The following is a 22345-nucleotide window of genomic DNA, read 5'->3' on the forward strand; positions in this document are numbered from 1 at the left end:
ATCACTAATGTACCTTCTCATAGATATAAGGTGAAGTCTTTTCTCCAGAGTACATCCAGAAGTCATCCATAAGTGGCAAGCAGATTTCGCATCGAATTAATATTGTTCCTGAACTTTTCTTGCGAACATATTTTGTCTACAATCAACTTATTTGTGTATTCTTTTCAACATTTGAGACCTACTAACTTATCTTCGGTTCAGTGTTACCAGTGCTATATTTATTCAAGTGTTTTCACAGTGTCACGTACATGTACGTCGTGCGATGAGATGCCGCTGAGACTACCTTAATTGCCAATTTTGGTTCCATCCGCTTCGGAATACATGACAGAAAAGTGTTACACTTCAATTAGTGTATTATTATTTGTTACGTTCTACAGTGCACTACATAGGCTACTTGCCTACTGCCCTACGACGAATCATGTTATATACGGGGTGTAATCATTTATTCAGGAACTGGTCTTTGTACATATTTAATCATATCTTAATATTTTTTGTCAATAAAGAAATGTGATTGTCCCCTGGCCAATCCCATTTCTTTTCAGGGGGAGGTGGCATGTCACGAGCCGGAAATAAAATGCTGTGTAATCAAAAACGCCAGCAGTCCCCGGGTGACGAGAGGTCGCCGGGAGAGTCTTGGTCGAGGGAGCGAAGCGCGAAGTGTGTTGCGAGTGACAGTGTTAAGTCGGTCCATTTAAAGGTTTGGGCGAACCCACTGAGGACACCTTCAATGGACCGATAGAGCGCCACGTCGTGACTCAACCGAGGAACCTCGAAGGAAATCAGGTACAGTGGTGACACTTTGGGTTTATTATTGTCAGTGTTTAGATATCTTGCTGGCTCGTGCGTGATCTCTCCCCCCCCCCCCCCTCTCACTTGTGTGATTCTATTAAATATTGGTAAAGAGCAATGAGAGTAATTTATTCCATTCTTCATACACACATCCTCTTGCAGCCAAGCAGTTTACGCCGGCGAACGGCCTAAACGTAACACTTGACGTGTGCAATGGGGCGTTGTCGTTTAGGAAAATAATCTTGTCATGTCTTTGTTGATAATCCGGCCTTTTGTCACACAGAGCACAGTGCAATTTGATCAGTTGTTGGTGATAGTGGTGGGCAGTAACAGTTTCACCAGGTTTCAACAGCTCAAAGTAGACGATACCCTGTTGATCCCACCAAACACACAGCATTGTCTTCCGGCCGAAGCGATTTGGTCTCTAGGAAGATGTTGATGGTTGGCCGGGATCAACCCACGATTTCTTGCATTTAGGATTCTCGAAATATATCCACTTTTCATCGCCAGTCACAATCCGATACAGGAAAGACTTTCTTTTTTGTCTGGCAAGCAAGATTTCGCATGTGTTTTGGCGTCTCTCCAGCTGCCGATCGGTCAATTCATGCGGCACCCATTTTCCGATCTTTTGAACCTTTCCCATGGCACGTAGATGCATGGAAATGGCTGCTTGAGTAACACCCAATTGCTCGGCAAGCATCTTTTGCGTTTGGGTATCGTCCTCGTCCAAAAGAGCCTGCAATTGATGGTCTTCAACCTTCCTGGCTCGATTTTTACGCTTCTTGTCGCCCAGGTCAAAATTGCCATCTTTAAACCAACAAAACCTATCCCTGCTCGTTGTTTCCGATACAGCACTGTCACCATAGGCCTCCACAAGCATTCGATGCGATTCGGCAGATTTCTTCAAATGGAAGCAGAAAAGCAGAGCTTCCCACACATGCTCTTTTTCTGGCACAAATCTAGACATGCTTACCACAGGAACACTGTCTGTTGTTGCCTGCACGTGCTGACGATGTGCACTGATTCGTGTTGGCAGATGTCTAACTCATACAAACACCAGGTATGGTGTGCCCATGGTAGCTTCATACGCTCACTAACACCATCTATGAGCAAACAGCAGATTTAAGCTTATACACCTGGTATGCCAAATAAACTGGAAAAACCTGAGTTTTATTTGAATGCCCCTTGTTCATTATCATGCTATTACTCGATAATAATTCAGCCTTGTTTTTAACAGATTGACGTACTTATACTTGATTGATTGAATTGGTGTTTTAAGTCCACTTTATGCACAGTAAGACTAATCGGGACTGGACCTACAGTTTAAAGTGGGATCCAAACCACTATGTGCCTCCACCGGGTATCGAACCTGAGACCCCTTGATTACAAGGCGACAATGCTACCACGTACTTATACTTATCTGTATTATAATTATTAGTACAAGACACAGTAATTAATTATGGATATTAATTGGACCAACAGTTAAAGAAGTGCTTATATTTTGTGCTGTGCATAATTTAAGCTTTTAAGCATTTTCTCTTGTTTATTGCAGGAGATATGCATTTCAACTTGTGAAGGTAGGTATAATTTATGTATGATTACAGATGTAGCCTTAAGTCTCTCTCTCTTAAGAGTGTATTTTTTTTTATAATTGTTTGATTGATTTGGTGTTTTAAGTCCACCTTATGCACATGTGACGCTTGGCCTAGGTTTCGTATATGTAATGCTCCGACAAGTTGGAATAGGAAAACGTGCAGTCAGGGTACATCATCAAGAGTAGCATGAAACTGAAGCAAGCATGCACAAGTTAGATATTGTTGCTTCGTTCTTACTTAGCAACAATCCGGCAGTATCGCAAGATCTATTATGCAAGCAAGAATGAGGCAAGACCTTTGTATCTTAGGGTCCGAAATGGACTAAGTTAAATGATTCCATTTGAAACATTATATTTAGACAAATGTTTCAATTAATTATTTCAACCTTTCTGTTCAGCCAATTATCATACATGCTCAATGTATGCTAATATTAACCACATGCATAAGAGATGCTTAAATTATGAAAAGACAATTAATTAATGCACTGAATGTACGCCACTCATGGCAAACACTCATATCAACAAAATATCAAGCACTTTATGTATCTTAATTCTAGGTTTGTTATCTTGCAGTGATTTTCTCTAATTGTTACTTATCAGCTAGAATCACTATACTTGGGAAGGAACGCAAGCCATAGACAAGGCATGAGTTAATTAACAAAGTGACCTTTATTCAATAAACAATTAACTGCGTGGTGTTCACAAGCATTCAAATATTACATAAAGTATTACATGCGCCTAAACTCCAAATATTCCAGGGCACAGATTGCGAAATTGCAACAAGTTCATAATTACTTCCATTTCAACAATTTTGCGAGCTATCACACATGCAGCAATTAACAATAACACTTACTCGCCCAGCGAGTTTAATTATTCTCAATAAACACTTATTACTACAAACGTTCATGCGCATGCCTGTACGCAATGACTAGTTTAATACAAAAATGTTATTTTCGTAATCATACTCCTAACATGGGTGCTTGTATTTCGTTATGTAACAGATAGCCTTGATTAGTATTTTACGTGTTAACATCTCGTTTGTAGTTCAAGAAATACATAATTAAATTTGATGCTACTACTGGATTAGTGATAGGTAACGAACTAGGACTACTAATTAATCTCAAGGGATTGATTTACGTTTTGTTCACATCACTTTAATTTCACTTTTCAACCAACTAACTAACTAACTCCCTAGCCTTCTTAAACCCGAAGGTTCATGGCTGCAGCAACACAGACCTTCCATCTTTCCCTATCTTGAGCAAGTTCTATATACTCTTTTCCATCCCTACCGATTTCCCTTAGGTCCATCTCAACGTTGTCCCTCCATCTTTGTCTTGGCCTTCCTACAGGTCTCTTACCATCTGGTTTCCCAACAAGAATCCTGTAAACTCCTCTTTCCTCTCCCATTCGTGACACATGGCCTGCCCACCTAAGTCTTCTTGATTTAATTATTCTAATAATATCTGGACATGAATACAAATTATGTAGTTCTAAATTATGTAACCTTCTCCACTCACCTGTCTACTCATCCCTTTTAGGTCCAAAGATTTTCCTAAGGATCTTATTTTCAAATACTTTCAATTTATGTTCCTCTTTCAATGTAAGGGACCAAGTTTCACATCCGTATAATACTACAGGCAAAATTACTGTTTTGTATATTTTAACTTTTAGTTTCTTAGATATTAAACGAGAAGACAAAAGTTTATGAAGAGAGAAGTAACATGAATTTCCTGAATTAAGCCTACTTTTTATTTCCTCTTTAATATAATTTTCATTTGTTAATATTACTCCTAAGTATTTGAATTTGGAAACTGGTTCAAACGAGTTGTTATCAATAATTAGATTTTGATTATTACCTAACACTTGGTTTCGGCCTGTAAGCATATATTTAGTTTTTTCTTTGTTAACTTCCAAACCTATCTCTTTAGCAGTTTTGAAAAATATTTTAGCATTATTCTTAATTGTATTCACATCATCCCCCAGTAAGTCTACATCATCTGCATATGCTAACAACTGAGTCACACCATTTAATTTTAGTCCTTCTTTACTTTCTTTTATCTTCCTAACAGCATATTCTAAGGCAAAATTAAAGAGCAATGGAGATAATGCATCTCCTTGTTTTAACCCATCATGAATTGTAAATTTATCAGACATATTAATACCCACACGAATTTTACTTTCTGTTTCACTGGTGCATACTTTTATCATACTAACAAGCTTCTTAGGTATTCCCTCTTTTGACCGAATCATATGCTTTTTTTAAATCAATGAATAGCTGATGGACATTTTGATTATATTCCCACTTTTTTTCAAGTGTCTGTCTGATATGAAAAATTTGATCTGTAGTTGATCTTTTCAACCAATTTGCATTTTTATTGGTTGTGATTGAAAACACGTGGACACGTATTCTGAAATTTATTCAACTTGTTAAACGTGCACAAACGAAAATTCTATTACTTTAAACCAATTTAAAATATTGCAATCACTGCACTAACGTGAAAAGTGTTCATTGGCAATTAACAATAGAATTTCATAATTTATGCAATTTATACTATTTCTTAGTTCACATGCGAACGTTGTTTACAAAACTATACTTCGATTTGAATATGCAGTTCAACAAAGGCTTATTTTTAAAAAAGAGAGTGTTCGAATAACGAGAAGTAAGTCACATGGTTTTTCAATTCGAATTCGAAGTAAAGCACAGGTTTTTATGCAAATATATAAATCATTCTTGTTGCAACCCCAGAGATCTATGTACCTTTTTAATGGTAATAAATATTGGTAATAAAAGCAGCAATAGTATTACCGTATTCCACAAAGTTCCATTTCTCGGAGCACATGATCGAAAACCAAGTTGTAATGGAGTCGCATTTAAGTCCAGTACATGTAGAACAAGGTATGCTTACATGATCCTCGCTTGAACAAGGCGATGCAGGTGGTAAAGGGAAAAGAAACTAATGCCTTCGCTGTGAGTTCTGGGCACAGAGTGATTTGCGAGAAGTTACGCAAGATAATGTCTACAGAAGCAGTTCCACTAAACACTGCCAGGTGGCAGCAGCACTTAAGGCTTGTCAGTAGGCTTTTCGCCACCTGACGGCAAAAATGAGAACTTCTTTTTCTGACAAACGCAAGTTCATTATGCTTGCTGTAAGGTTGCGAAAATATACAATATTGCAACGTCACACACAGCAAGGCGAATCCAGACTGAACCTACAGTTTTTAAAGTGGGATCCGAACCACTATGTGCCTCCACCGGGTATAGAACCCGGGACCCCTTGATTACAAGGCGATGACGCTACCACTGCACCATTGGGCAGGCCAATTTTGTATAGTGAGTATAAATTGATAAAATGCACAAGAGTGTAACTTGGATTTTAACTATATAATAGTTTGCAACCTTAATTGGATACTTACAATGAATATGGTATTAGAGTGAACATTCCTATGTAAATAGAAATTGAAGCAAGTTATCATGGCTGAAGGTAGTTTGATTTAAGTCAGGTGATTTTTAAATCACTGATTTAAATCACTTTAAAGAAATAATTTATAGAATTATGTACATAAGGAATTTGTATATATCAGAATAACTTTTGGTGAAAGTACATTAATCATTGAATATTGTTTATTGGGCTCTAAGAAAGGAAACAAAATACCAGGTTGAGTCAAAAGTTTGTTCGTTTTTTCACATTGGAAACAGTGAAGCTGGAGAAAATGCCTGGATAGCCAAGTGAACACCTTGCAGGGGCACATGACGTGCACGCCACCTGGTACATACATTCACACAGGCACAACACATTTTGACAAGGCACTGCAATTACAGTGGTCCATCATGGAAGTCGACAAATTGGCCATGCGTATCTTGTTACAACATTGGGAAAAAGGGGTAAAAGCTGCAAGTGCTGCAAGGAAAGTTTTTGTGCTGGAGGGTGAGGGCACAGTGAACATTATCATAGCACAGAAATGGTTCAAGTTATTCTCATCTGGGAACATGGGTCTGGAAGGACAAGCCCGGATGTGGGAGACTGGGTGCCATGGATGCAGATGCCGTGCTACAGCATGTGACAGTCGATGATGCAAGTGTCAGCAACTGGCATGACAGGTTGGATTGTCCAAATGCAAGGTTTGCTCTCGATGGCCTCGACTTGTTCTCCATGAGTTGACACCACAACAGGCTGAGTGATGAGTCTCCATCTGTGAACAATTGCTTCAAAATCCACAGGATGACAGGTCACTGAATTGTCACAGGTGATGAAAAGTAGACGTTTTCATGATATTCTGCCAGTGGTTGCGGCCACGGCAAGAAGCAATGCACTTGTTCAAAGAGGATGGTTTGAAAAGGAGGTCAAGCTGTTCATATGGTGGAATATTGTTGGTCCAATGTTGTAGAACTCATACCAGATGGTCGTGATGTCTATGGGAACCTTTACGTTGTACAATTGCAGTGGGTCCATAATGCTATGCTCCAGAAGTACCCAACATTGATGCATTGGAAGAGAGCCTTGTTGGAGGTCGATAACACCCCATTCCACCGGTCACAATTTTTTACCCAGAAACTGCAGGACTTGGAGGGAATTGAAGTGTTATCTCATCCCCCATACAGCCTTGATCTTGTGCCATCAGTTGACCATTTGTTTCACTCTCTCGTGCATTTCCTGCAAAGACGACAGCTCGACACATTGGATGCTATGGAAATGGGAGCATGAGGCTTTGGTCTTGAAACCAGCTGAATGGTATCATCTTGGGATAGTGGCTCTACGGAAAATTGGCAGAAGACCATACAACAGAATGGCCTAGACTTTGCCGAATAAGTCACAACTTGTGTCTCCAGTCTCAATCAATATGTGCAAAAACGAACAAACTTTTGAGTCGCCTTGGTATATTCTCTGAGGGGGTGAAGCTCGTACGAAAGAAAATGTAATATGCAATCTGTAAATACACGTAAATTTCTCTTGATTTTTAAATTCAATAATTTTTATAGACAAAATACTAATCATGTTTAACAGTGAATAGTGTCATTATCATTAATCTGAAAATAAACATGGCAGCTGATATTTTGCAAACTATAATTAAAGAAATCACAAAAACTATAAAAAAATGTTTTAAATGACAGTTATATTGCACATCCACAATGTTTTATTTTTACTGGAAGAAAAGTTACTGAAATTATTAATGTTTCATTAACACACTCAACAAACATTTCCATAGTAGGTTCATATATAAAGTATCAGAAACGGAAAAATGTATATTTACATATAATTTCTTATTTGCTTTAATCAAACTGTTCATATATTTTACACGGCCATTTACCAGAAAATCTTTCTAGACTAAAAATATATATCTATACGTAGGATGCCAAAAAACATACAAGGTGTGGCTAGAAATAAACCGGACTGTTGCTACAAAATCTTTTATTGGTTATTTTGTACAATACGAACATTATCCTCTTCAAAGTACTCCCCTGCACTATCGATACACCGCTCCATACGAATCTTCCATTGCTGGAAGCAGTACTGGAAATCATTTTCTGAAACCATGTTCATGACCTCCATCGCTTTGATTTTCACAGATTCTACGGTCGTAAATCTGGTTCCTTTCAGTGCTGATTTGACCTTTGGGAATAAAACAAGTCGCACGGAGCAAGATCCATCAAATAGGATGGATGTTCTAACACTGGGATTCCATACTTGGCCAAAAAAGCCTTGACTGACAATGCCGTGTGGACAGGAGCATTGTCCTGATGAAGAATCCATGACTTGCTTTTCCACAAATCAGGTCGTCATCTTTTTACTCCCTCACGAAGGCTCGTCAGCACCTTAATGAAATAATGTTGGTTGACAGTTTGACGTTCCGGAACCCAATTCGAATCAATTCACTGACATTTGCAATGTTTGATTCCGTTTTTGACGTGCAAGGCCGTCCAGGATGCAAGTCGTCCACGATCACTTCTCGTTCCTCTTTAAACCTTTGAAACCACTTGAGTGCGTGTTAAACACTAATCTCCGTACACTTCCTTCAACAAAACATAGGTTTATGTGGTGGATTTTCCGAGTTTCATAAGAAACTTCACATTGATATGCTGTTCCACTTTCACACTTATTATTTTTCCGACTGAGCACAGATGTATGGTTCACTTTGTTCACAAGCTACAGTGGAACTGAGCACCGTACATCCTGGGCAATCACACAGTCGATAGGCAGGATATCACGTTGTACACCACTTGACCTTGACGGGCTTGCCGTTTGACGACAGCAACATCAATCCAGTTTTTTTTCTGGCCACACCTCGTATAATCATTTTTTTTAAAAAAATAATGATTTTTATCCATCTTGTAATGGCATAAGTTTACAAATCAGTTGTAACTAATAATTTTCTGTTTCAGTTGAACCTGAACCGGCCCCTTGAAGGCCAGGGACCATTTTCTGTGATACTCCATAAACTGACTGATGTGTTGGTGAAGGCTGCTTCTGGGGATAGCAAGGTAGTGTTTTACATCAAGAAGAATAAATTAATGTTTTCATTATTTCAACACTTGAAACAATTTATGGCTGTCACAAGCAAATTAACACTGTCTTTTTCATGTAATATTTTGGGAGAACTCGCACTCAAGTCATCAGGCATTTATTTGTGTTTATGCATCAATGTACATAACATTAGCTTGTAACAACCATGAATTAAAATAAACATTCTACACTAGATGCAAGAGAACTGGTTGTATGGTGTTTATTTTCTTTTTTAAACCAATATTGATAATTTTATTTGAAAACAATAAGATAATTGCAGTGTCTTTTCTGCATTATTTATTGAGATATCTTTTACCACTTTCAAATGTCCGTTCACTCAATGCATGAAATTCTAGAAGTTAAAAGATTGGTTCAAGTGGGTTTTTTTTTTTCCTAGAATGCCTATTTTGGGGAAAGAGAAAAGGATAGGTCATTATTGCTTGTTCATCATAATTTTGTAACTGACTTCTTTGGTTATGTGCAGCACTTAATGCACTTGGTAAAGGTAAAGTTCCCCATGCATACCGCCATGCTGTTAAGGCACATTTAGGGGATGTTTGGGGGTAGGACCCCACATTTTCGATATCTGCCATTTTGGAGGTGATGTGATCAGCACCATGCTCGAGCCACCTTTACCCCCCCCCCCTCAGGGTTGCCCCAGGTACCCATTGATTTGAGGCTGGGTGAACCACAGAGCTGCTTTATGTGGGGAAAAGGATGAAAATATTCCTACCTTAGATCACCAAACCTGGGTCTCCTGCATGGAGACGCACTTCCAACTAGACCACCGCAGCTCTTAATGTGCTTCAGAATAGCATTTTTATGGAAAGGTGAAAGAAACACATTTAGTGGTATACTATCCTCATTGGCAACACTAGAAGTCAAGAATTTAATCCAAAGATGCATGTAATATGCCAAAGTACAGAGAGCTTAATTTTTTATTTTTAGTATATAAATATTGATTGATTGATTTGGTTTATTTTACTTTGCTTTTCTGCCACTTTTTTGTAATCACGAAGATGAGGATGAGTGATGATATGATGAAATCAGTGAAGGGACACTAAGAAAGAACGTGCATACACAGGTCGAACCCCTGTAGTGTGCTGTGCTAACTACATTGCCACAAATACTACATAGCTATGCACGATACATTACATAAGTGTAATATCTGCTATATGTGGAATTAAGCAAGAGTTATTCTTTATTAAACCACCCTTCTATGCTTTTTATATGGTAGTTTTACTGTACACTGTGTGCTTCATTTACTAACTGTGTATGTTCCTGTGTTCTTTTCAGGCAAAGGATGTCATAGACAGACTTGAGAATTACACAAAAGCTCACCCAGAGGTGGTTGTTATCGATCCACTCACAAATGTGAGGAAACTACTCCATCGCTATGACTCCTACTGTTTAATCAACCAAAGCAACTTTGGAGAAAGTGGTAAGCTAACATAATATCTTAAGTGAAGACACTGGTTGAAAAGTATTTGCATGCATGGATAAAAGTTTGTTTTAAATTCAATTTGTCCTCACATAAGCTAATTGGGAGTGGACCTACAACTTGGAAGTGGGATCCACATCATGGTGCCATTGCCAGGAATCGGATCTTGGGCTCCTTTAATACATGATTACAACCTTAACCATTATGCTTTCAGGGAAGCTTGTCTCACTTGTGTGATATGTGTACAGAGCATGTAGTCCTCAAAATACACTTTAAACTCAGTGCCCAGTCCTGATTGGCCTATTTGAGCTTAAACTGTACTTAATACAAATTTTTGCCACCACATTACAGCAAATTATACAACAATCCAATATATGAAGCTTTTGGATTTTTCAACAATTACAACTGCTTATTTTAACAACACTTGTGAACGTTAAATTTCATGTTTTTTATTTCTAGATATTTTTACACCAAAATTTGTTGAACTGAAGTCCACCAATGTAGAAGAGAACATTAGTGAACTGGAAGCAGCAGGAGTGCAGTTTCCATTTGGTAAGAATATTTAATTTTTTATTTTTGTTATTTAGTGTTGCTGTCACTTTTGAGTAATTGTGACGATAAGGAAGAGTGATGAATTTGATGAAGGAACAAAGGACACACATGTCCAGGCCGGGATTCGGACTCGGAATCCTTGTCTGGTAAGATTACTGTAACCCACATGCAAAGATTTAACATAAAAGTAAATTATTTTGCAGAATTGATTTTATTGTCACTTAAGTTCAATTTGTGCATTAATTTTAATGGAATGTAAATGGACATGTTGGGAAAACTAGTATCGTAAGTGTTAATTAAGTAATGTCTAATCATCTGGAACAAATTGAATTCATTAAATTACAAATACCTGATACACATTGTATCACCAAAATAATTGAGCACATGCACATACTTCTTTTCCTAATTCCTTAAATTTCCAAATACCCCCTTTTTGTGTCTCAGAAGGAAGCAGGGTTGAAAGAAAATAGTTAACTGCAGCAAAAATTTTATCGGAAATATCTTACAATAACATATTTAACTAATTGCCTTCTATAGCTGAATGAATAATGCTCCTATCTTTGGCACAGGTAGTTCCAGGTTGACTTGGAGTCAAATGATTTTGCTGTTAATCTGCATCATGACTGGACATTCAGTGGCAGGTCTTGCCCTCAGAGTTGCTATACCATGGAGTTTTTAAAATTATTCAAGTTTTGATTTCCTTGTTTCTCATTGTGCAATGTTTGTAAGCAGAGTTATTAGGTTCTTTCGCTTGAAATTTTAAAAATTAACCTTGAAAAGTATTTACATGAATTTAATCATGTCCTTATTTTATTTCAGTGTGCAAGCCTTCCACGGCCCAAGGTCAAAGCTGTTCACACAGGGTAAGTCAATGGCTCATTACAATTATACACATTTCAATGGAAATGCTGCTTGTTTTCTGTTTATAACGTATCAAAAGTTTATAATAATTGATAAGGTTAATCTCCCGAGTACGGTCTTGGACAACGGTTTCGAGTTCAAGTCCCGTCCATATTCAAGGCATGTGTGCTCATTCTTTCACATAATTTATTTAATAGTCATTAGATAATATTTACTTTTGCATTGAAAGTGATGCCAAATAAAGTATATCTTGAATTCAGAAGACTTTATAAGCTAATTTACAGTTAAAACAATTGGAAATTTAACAAAACATTCATTCCATCTGTAAATAGTTCTTGAGTTCTTGATTTTTAGTTCATTTGATACACAAATAGCTTAATTGAAACTGGGTGTACAGTAAAAGTGGGATTCAAAACACTATGTGCCTCCACAAAGTATCGAATCCGGGACCCCTTGATCACAAGGCAATGATTTTACCACTAGACCATCAGTGAAGCCCAAACTATAAATAATATGCACAATTTTAAGGTCAATTCTCTCATGTGAAGAAATTTAATAGTTAGTATGCTGTTTTGTTATGGAGCAATAGGTTGTCGAAAACAATACCAGTCATGAAAGTCAAGAAAAGGTAAAGAAATCAAAAAGAAGTCAATAAAAAATCAAGAAATTATACTTGTTGTCAAGAATTTTTACTATCACAATGACGGATTCATTTAGATTATTTTACTTCACTTTTCCTTCCCTTTGGCTAATTGCGAAAATGAGGATGAATGAGTCAAGAATTTTGTATTTGTTATGTTGATAGACACCCTGATAGAGATAAGATTCCTGATAGGAATTTTGTTTTATCTGGAATCACATTAAACAGAAGGAGAAGTTTATGAATTTTTTGGGTGCTAATAATAATTACATCCAGTAGGGAACTGTGTGATGATTTGAAACTGGATATACTAAACCTGTGGTGCAACAGCCTGTGAGGGGAGGGGGGAGCAGGGTCTACCTACCAACTGGCAGCCTCACCCCAACCTGCCAAGGTGGGAGATCATCCAACCACTTATGGGGTGATGTGTGCTCAGCATGATGAACCCTCAGTCATTGTTGTAGATTTCCATGATCCGGTTACGCTACTCATTCGTAGCTTCCCAATTTTCTCATGATGGTGTGTGGCCACCGGTCCCATACACTGGCCGAAATCTCAGGAGAAACAGTTGTTACTCTTTCCCGAGGAGTCTTGAACTCGTAGCCAGAGCCCAAAGCACGACACAGTAGATCACATGGCCATGGTGCAGGACTGGATATATTACCGTTACTTTTCAATTTTTTTGTGAAGTGGAGGAACGATTAACTGAGCATAATGCCAAATTAGCCTCAATGGCACCACCAATCCATTGTAATTGTGCAGTGCCAGCAATATCTACAACCAAGAGGAGCCAAAACTGGATACTGAGATCTCAAACATCAATGATCTATAAAAAATCAAATAAAAGTACAAAATATTTTTGTATCCTCTGTTTAATGTTCCAGTGTAGTATTTAATTCTGTACTGATTTTTGCACAGGACACTAATGTACATTCACATCATATTACAATTCGTTTTCATATTATGCATTTCTTACATCATTTGATTACATATGTGATAAATTTTCAGATGGCTATCATCTTTAATGAAGAAGGGGTTAAAGACTGCAAACCTCCTTGCGTTGCACAGAGTTTCATCAACCACAACGCAGTCCTCTACAAAATTTATCTGATTGGAGATGAATATCATGTGGTTAAGCGGCCATCGATAAAGAACTTCCATTCTTGTGGTAAGTTTTATTTTTGTTGCCAATAATATTTTTTTCTGTGGATGGATGATATATTTCTAAGTATGCAGCAAGGCACACATCACAATTGTATGTCATCTTTTCAATTTTGAATTTGTCTTTATCAAAGGAAATTGTTTAGGAGAAAGGAAGAGATTAATTAAATAGTGAAGGAAGAGATTATAAGGAAGCTAGAAATAACTAAAAATAAAATTTAAATAACCATACTCTCCTACGTTCAAACTAAAATATGAAATACAAAATTTCATTATTAGCCCAACATTGTGACTGCAATTGTGGAACTGTTTGAAAAGTAGCAGTAGTGGGATCTGGTTACAAATTGCAGATAACAACAGAGATGGAATTTGATCTTCTGACCATATGCCATGCAAGGAGAAACGGTTTAGCAGACTCTGACCTTGAAGGCTTGTTGAAGCAATATATTTGCATATTCCTACTTTAAAATTATATTAAAATGCAGCATGATCAAGCAGGAAATAAAGTTTGTACGTATCGTTAGCTTCAGTGTTTACTTAGTCAGGGAGAGATATGGAGGAAACTTGATGTGTTATCTTTTATGCACTAGCATTAATTACATTCAAATATAAGTGTGATTATGCAGTATCCTGCACATAAAAGTAGAAAATATTTCTCTATCTCCCATTTAATGTTCCAATGTAGTATTTATCCCGCACATGGGCAGAATTTCATTTTTAATAATAAATGATAACCCCATGTGGGAGAAAATTAAGATTATGTGCAATCCAATACACTAATTGGGTCTCACAATGGCATAGTGGTAACATCACATTGTAAACAAGCGGCCCTGGCTTCAGTACTCAGTTGAGGCCATTTGTAGTTCAGATCCCACTCTGAACTACAGGTTCAGTTTCAATTGCCCTTTCTTGTCATAAGGTGAACTTAAAAAACAAAACCAATACACTAAACCTGACCATCTCAAGACTTAGTCACCAGACAGCCTACAGGAAATAGGGACCATTTTAATCCATTCCCTTTTAATTAGATTCAACATCCTAACTTCTGCATTTCAACTTTCAGATCATAAGACAATATATTTTGACACCAATGATGTGTCGAAGGCTGGTTCGAAATCTAGTTTAAACATCCTGGATCCCGAGGACAGGAATGGTCTTCCGTGCAGTCCTGATGAGAAGAAGATTGCGGCGATTGTGTCAACCTTGAAGAAGCAAATAGGACTGGTGCTGGTTGGCATGGATATTGTTATTCAAAATAAGACGAAACAATATGCAATCATAGACATCAATGCTTTCCCAGGTATGTAATTATTCACACTGTTATAAAACATGCCAAAACCACAAACGTGCTAATTCTTAGTTTTGAGATGAAAGTGTTTGAATGTTCAATATCCTGGAAAAGAAAAAAAAACAAGTTTTACATTTGGATAAATGCTGTCAACAATAAATATGTACCTAAGTCCATAAGTTGGTATGGACTTACACCAACATTACTATAAATGATGATTGTGTTTGTTTTTTTACACAATATTTCCAGTTTCGAATTGTTATCAGGTAACAAGGATGCTAAGAAGATCACATCCTAGTTTGTATTATTTTTTCCTTCATTTTTTCTTCTTTTCTTGCATATTATTTTTATTTGTATTGTAATATAGCTTGCCTTTTGTAATATCATAATAAAATGGAATAAGGATATTGTTCATACAATTTCAAGTACTGATGTGCTGCTTGTCTTAATTGTGATATTTCTAATAATAATGTTAGAGTTGTATTTTGTTAATAAAACTTGTATGTTCAATTATGTTTTTTTTTGGCACTATTTATACATTTATATTTATCTAATTCATTAATTCATAACATTCTTCTGTGTATTTAGAGAGTCCCCCTTTCCCTTTTTTAATCTTTAATATCTCAAATATGTTTCTGCCCACTCATATGTGATCGAAACAATATTGATCAGAATATGTGGATTTCTTATCAGTAAAACTGTCACTTGCAATCAGTATCACAGTCTTTTTGTACTCTTCTGTGCACTGTAAATAGGGCAACTATTCAGTACAGCAGTAATTTTTTTTCAGGTTACGAAGGATACCCCAATGTCCATGAAACCTTGGCTAACTGCCTCCAGCAAGCTGTATACAATCAAGAACTGAGGTTCCCGCCTGCCGTGCCTAAAGAAAAGACTGATGTTATTCACAGCAGAAGTCCTGTTGTGGAACAGGATATAAGTGGCCCCATGAATGACTCTACTAGTGAGAAGGGAAAGAAAATGCATTTAAGTAATGGAGTTGTAAAAATATATCCCAAGAACTATTTCGAAGGAGAATTGCTTGGTCACAGGGGTGAGAGCTAAGAGTTTTTGAAAATATTTTTAATGCAGTTTTTTAAATTGTTCTTAATTTATTTTTTAATCTATGCTGATGCTACTTTTGGATACATGTAAGTTGTAATTTAAAAATGATTATTTGAATGGAAGCACAGTAGGCAATATGCAGTTCATACACTAATATAATGAGTTTTCTATTTTTTAAGTGATGTACAAGAGTATCTTTATTTGTTTCTTTGTGCATAGGAAGATAATAATTTCTTGTCTCCTCAATTGTTCATACAATTTTCAGTTGTATTTTTGGAAAAGCGCAGACTTATTACACTAAAAGTGCAAACTTATTGCACTAAAAAATACTTTTAGTACTGATATTCAAAGTATCATATGTATTTGTATGACAACTTAACATAGCAGGATAATGTTAGTTTTGTATAAATATTGGATGTTGAAAACATATTGTTTATCCTTACATTATCTGCATTAGTGGTAGAGATTGTATATCTGCCTGTTATTATTTTTCAGTATTTAAATTGTATATACATATCATAATATTTTGTTGTCATCATAACATTGTTTGAAAAATGATGGTCAAGTCTCATGATGACTGTCGACAAAATCAGTAAAATGTGGCACACTCAAGCATTTATTGTATTATGTTGGCACAGTATTAGTTTTGCATTATTCAGTCAAATGTGTGATTTTTTAGGGTAATGGTGTCCACATTTTTTACTACCAAGAATTGTATGAAAATAGGGGAGCTAATGCAAGGTAATTTTGTTCCATTGTACAGAGAAAATAAGACAACCATAGATTTTGTTGCTGTGAATAAGATATTATTAACAAGTGCTCTTCGAAAAATGTCCATTTTGAAAGGATTTACTTCCAAGTGTAGTCAGGGTATTAACATAGGTCTCTTTTTTTTGTATGTTATGTTCGTTCTATGTCTTCTGGAATATAGTTATGGATGTTCTCTATGCAGTCAGTACTATTTTTTAGTGCATTAATAGAAGTGGGGTAATGTTCAGTATAGTATTCTCTACATGTAACGGATAACAGTATTTTTGCCTGGAAATACCAGCAGTATTGTTACATTGATGTGGCAAAATATCTACTTGGTAATTGAGAACTATTGAGGACTCAGGATGAAGTATTGCAGATATCTATATCACAGCCAGACAGTTAATTAATATTAATGTAGAGAATTAATATCTAGAAATATACTTGAAAAGATAATGCAAGACTGAAATTTATTAGTAATTGAAAATAATAGATTCTGGTGTTAGGGCCAACTACTGAACCTTGGGTTAGGCATGTAATTTACTGTAACGTAGTTAGGTGCATGAGTGACACTTGGCACACAGCGCTTTAACTTTCACACATGTGTGGTAAATGTTCTTTCTTTGTCTTTCTTCTATGCTCAGCTGAGTTTTTCCTTTTGCACTTCTAAGGGACATACTATTATAAAGTTAACAACCAGTGCCGTATCATATTCACTTCTGATAACATCTGAATCTGTTGTTTGCTCAGAATTGCAATGGTTTGATGCTTATAACAAAGACAAAGAAAGTTGGTTGAGCTACACAATACCACTCACGTGCAGGATAGTTCAGTGTTTCCATCTCACAATAAATATTGATGGATGACACTGGTCACCCATGCACCTAACCTTGGGTTAAACTCTTGCAGTTGTACATAATTATGGATGTCCGATGCCTTATTACCTGAAGTACGTATACAGGCATATATTGCATTTCATTGCATATTTTCTTCCATGACTCAAGATTAATTTAATTGCTTGATTAGGCATTCCAGTTAGTTTTTATGTTCTAATAGTATTAGTAACTTTTGAAGTGATCCATGAATAACATATTTTAGGTTGAAACTGTAATTATGTAATATCTCTTAAAACAACCGTGGGGCATTGTGTTATGCACCTTATAATATTTTGTTGAATAATTTTATTGTGATATTTGAACATATACATTGACAAATTATATTAATCCTGCTCCCAAAGCATGACACACAAGATGACAAAAATGAGAATGATAATCGGGAGATGTTAAAAATGTTTTTATATTGTAAAATCACACTTTAGGTAACATGAATGTGTATTAAATCTGTTTTCTGTCATGCCTATATATGTTTGTAAAACAAGACAAATAAAGACTGTCAAATATAGAATGAGATTGATTTTCTCTTGTTACAGTTAATGTACATAAATATAAGTGTGTACAAAGGCTATATTGAAAAAAAATTATTCATGCCACAAATGTGTTCCTTGGCAAAAAAATTTAAAATTGTGTTTGGATGTACTAAAATAAGAATATGATCGTTCTGCATTTCAACACTGTTGAAGATCTAGACTCAAGGTTTTTGGCTGGAATTTTTGTGATGCGAAGAAACTTGGAGAGGAAATATTTGATTGATTGATTTAGTTTATTTTACTTCGCGTTTTGTGCCTCTTGGCTAATTTGCGAAGATGGGGATGAGTGATGAAATGATGAAATTGATGAATGGACATTCACAAACAACCAAGCCCAAGCAGGATTCGAACCCGGGACCCTTGGTATCGCAGGGAGCCACAGGGTCCGGCAGAGAGGAAAGAAAAAAAGTGCTGAGATGTTTACTTAAATGTTTAACATGTCATCAGTGCCACTGTCGTCAGAAGTGCACACTGATAAATGTACAGTAGAATGTATAAATTACATATTGCAGCAAATTATGTGTTTCCTTCAGTTCGATGATTAATGAAGTTATTTTATAAAATAGGTTTTCTTGGGATATGTTCAAAATTTTGAATTTATTCAAAACATGTTTGCATCATAAAAACATATATATATTTGTTTTGTGTGGGAAAAACACCATTTTTGCGGACTGATTTACTCCCTCCTGGAAAATATTGGTAAGATGTGTGTTAAAATCCCAAATTCCAATGATGTACAGAACTTTGATGGCTTAAAACATGAAAACCATAAGAGACATTTACACCAGGTTTTCCGTATTATAAAGCCTCATCCATTGAATTATTTTTCAATGCTTAACATTATCAGTTTACTCCATACAGAAAAATCTATAAATTATTAAATGGCGAGAGACCATGTTAAAATGTTTCAAGAATGCCAATTTTGGATGAGAAAAATATGTAAGAAATTATCGAAGGGTCTGAAGACTGATAACATGTTAATCTATTTGCAACCAGTATTGGTCTTCTGCACAATTTGATGGCTTTGTGATTGGCGATTATATGGGTTAAGTGAAAAAAACAATGTTTTAGGTGCATATCACCTTAGCTGGAAACACTAACAGGTCGAAATTTAGTTAACGGGCACAGGCCACATGTGCCTAAGTATTGGGAATAAATTTACATGAAAAATTATAATTTTACCCCGAAATTTGTCTTTTATCTGTAAACTTTTATACAGCTAGTAACTGTTGATGCATCCCAGATGCTTGCTTAAAATGGCAAGAGTGAGTCGATTGTTGTTGAGACTGTATATTCTTCTGAATACGTATGGCTGCCTATTTTTTTTAAATCACAAGTTTGGACGTTAAATGTCCAGATTAAGTCGTTAAATTAATCGTGTAGACTATCATTAATCAATGAATTTATATAAATACATTTAAACTTGTTTCACGAAATTTCTTGTAATTTCTTCCTTTAACTGCTGCCACCTTATTTAGGAATTGGGGGTGAAACTGGTGAATTATAGTTACATGCTCGTACTACGAAATGCAATCATCATTTCATTTGGTTGTAATGAGAATGCCAAGTAGGATGTATCTGATTTCCAGACTTTCTAGAAATTTTCGAATTTCTTATAACTTTTTCCCCAGAATTATGGGGGCACAAGTGACATATCGTCACAGAGTGGTCTTTTGTCGTGCTTGCAAATTTAAAAGCTATTGGCGTCCATTCCGATACTAGACCCCAATTTCAATAACATTGCAGACATTTCCTTAAAAAAATAAACTACTTTAAAAAGCTGCTTTAAAAAATGCTAAAAAACTTATTTTGTTATTCTAGCATGCATGTCATAAAAATAAAATCATATCAATATGGATAAAAACAACATAAATATTTATTAGTTTTGAAGGTATGACATGTTAAATGCCAACACACAGTACTGATCCAGTGGGGGCAGCAGTACTAAAAGAGGAGGGAACGTCCTTCCAGCTAAGAAAATTCTCATAAAGCATCCTCACTAGAATAATTTGCATAGACACACCCCATCCGCCGCATTTTGTCCATATTGATACATACAAGAATACCCCTCTTTGAGGACTGCGGGGGCAGAGTAAGTATTCAGTAAAACAAAATATATTATTTTCCCTCTTTAATATTAGTATTACAAATGAAGAAATTGAAATTGAATTAAAAATATTTTGGCATTGTTGTCAAGTTCTTCAAGTCTTTAACTGCAGAGCCCTACTTAAGAGTTCAGTATGGGGCTTATGGCGACAGTGTTGCCACATGGTGCTCAGTAGAAGAAGGCTCTGGCATGCATCGTACATCTGCTGTAGTACATGCCGCAACAAAAGTTAGTGATCAATGGAACAGGTACAGTTCAATACAAAAATGCAAATCCTTCCTCCATGATTTGATGGGAAGCTGTTCTTTCATACGGCTGTGGTACAGAGTAATGACGGCCCATGGAGGGAGATTTGCAAATTACTGTTTTCGAATATATTTGTCATACGTCTTGCTGTCCATTTTTTCGTGTATGTTGGCCGTGTTTTTTTCTTTAAGTCCACTTTTTACACAGAAAGGCTAATCGGGTTGGGACCTACAGTTTAAACTGGGATCCGAACCACCAGGTATCAAACCTGGGACCCCTTAATTACGAGGCCAGGACGATTTGTCTCATTATAATCGAGGGATCCAGGGTTCGATACCTGCTGGAGGCACATAGTGGTTCCTATCACATAAAACTGTAGGTCCAGTCCCAATTAACCTATCTGTGGATATGAGTGGACATATGATGGACTGTGCCATCGGGGAGACCTGTTTCACATTTCTCAGCACACTGTCTCGTTTGAGACAAAACCGTGTTCATTACCGGCATGCACCAAAGCAAATCTCTCCCCCTGACCTGTAGGTGCTCGCAAACCACTCCTAAGGCTGCAAAGAAAGTGTTGTTATATCTCTATTGTTTTGTCCCTCCATTCTTTTTGCACACCATCAGCTCCAAGACTTGACAGTCATAGGCGGGTCTAGATTTTTTTCTGGGTCGTGCACAGAATATGCTGTAAGTGTTACGTAATATTGGAAATATAATGTGCAGATTTGCAACTTATTCGACACATCAAAAGTGCCCAGTGTTCAGTGTTTTTTCGAAGAGGGGGGGAGGAGTATGTATACTTTTTAGTAGCCGGTCTTCGCATACCATCTCCTGCCGTTAACCTTTTTCATTTAGGAATACTTATCCAAGGGAGAGTTATGACCAGCACATACCCGCATTGGGCACGTCACGTCTTTCATATCAATACAATTAGAAGGGTTCATTCTAGGTCCAATTTCTGGTCAGATGAAGTAATCGGGACTGAACCTTCAACGTATAATCCATCCTAGAATGTACCTCCGCCAGGAAATGAACCCAGGGCCCTTCGATTATAAGGGTATAGCATTAGCAGAATTTCAGTCGTCGCATAATCAAGGGATCCAGGGTTTGAAACCTGCTGGAGGCACATAGTGGTTCGTATCTCACATAAAACTGTAGGTCCAGTCCCATTTAACCTATCTGTGCATATGAGTGGACAAAACTCAATCAATCAATTATTAGTAGAGGTGTGAAATAACAGGAGTTCTATTGTATTTGTGTGAAGAATAATTACAGAAAGAAGGAGACTGACATTCTTTTAACTATCTAGGGAAAATAAAGGGCTCGATCTTTTTTATTATCTTTTAATATGATGCTATCAATACTTTTCATAATAGTCATCATTTTGGAGGGAGAAAAATCCGCCAATGTAATATATACAAAGTGCCTGGGACTTTTCGCCGCACATCGCCTCGTATAAAAGTTATATTCGAAGTCACTGCATTTTGCCTACCTTTTGTTTCTTGGCGTTTTTCTCCTCGTTTGGTGTTGCAAGAGGACTTTTAATCGCTTCGCTATTAATTTTATAAACCGTTTTGAACGAAATTCCAGTCGTTTCAGCGGTTTCGCTTGCAGTCCAACTAACACTTTCACCAGAATTTTTCTGCTTTAAGTATACAATAATATTTATTACACTTTGTCTTTCTTTACTTGTAAGACTCTGGACACTTTTATGTTTAATAATATCACCCCTTGCCATTTTGCTGTTGTAGAATAATTATTATAATAAATTCCTTCAAGAAATACCCAAAATGAGAAAGTGCGCAAGCAAACAATAAACCACTTGACCCCCGACGGAACCATATTCACGAACTTTTGCCTGAACAATCCCCGCCCCCTTCCGTCTTCCCAACACATGTTTGCAGCAAGTGGCAACCGTCGGA

General features: G+C 36.6%; 1 protein-coding gene across 3 annotated transcripts in view; it reads left to right on the top strand.

Moving 5' to 3' along the window:
• LOC145978831 (inositol-tetrakisphosphate 1-kinase-like) overlaps nucleotides 1-18039 on the top strand; it is a 33797-nt gene extending 15758 nt beyond the window's left edge. For all 3 annotated transcript variants that reach the window (XM_083111706.1, XM_083111707.1, XM_083111708.1), the window contains exons 3-10: nucleotides 2342-2366; nucleotides 8763-8861; nucleotides 10180-10324; nucleotides 10784-10876; nucleotides 11696-11739; nucleotides 13386-13545; nucleotides 14602-14838; nucleotides 15617-18039. In XM_083111706.1, the coding sequence (XP_082967832.1) occupies nucleotides 2342-2366; nucleotides 8763-8861; nucleotides 10180-10324; nucleotides 10784-10876; nucleotides 11696-11739; nucleotides 13386-13545; nucleotides 14602-14838; nucleotides 15617-15891 (1078 nt within the window). In that variant the 3' untranslated portion in view covers nucleotides 15892-18039. The remainder of the gene's footprint in view (nucleotides 1-2341; nucleotides 2367-8762; nucleotides 8862-10179; nucleotides 10325-10783; nucleotides 10877-11695; nucleotides 11740-13385; nucleotides 13546-14601; nucleotides 14839-15616) is intronic.
• The last annotated feature ends 4306 nt before the right edge of the window (nucleotides 18040-22345 follow it).

The sequence above is a fragment of the Lepisma saccharinum genome, chromosome 25 (genome assembly GCF_977018435.1).
Source record: "Lepisma saccharinum chromosome 25, izLepSacc3.1, whole genome shotgun sequence".
NCBI lineage: Eukaryota > Metazoa > Arthropoda > Insecta > Zygentoma > Lepismatidae > Lepisma > Lepisma saccharinum.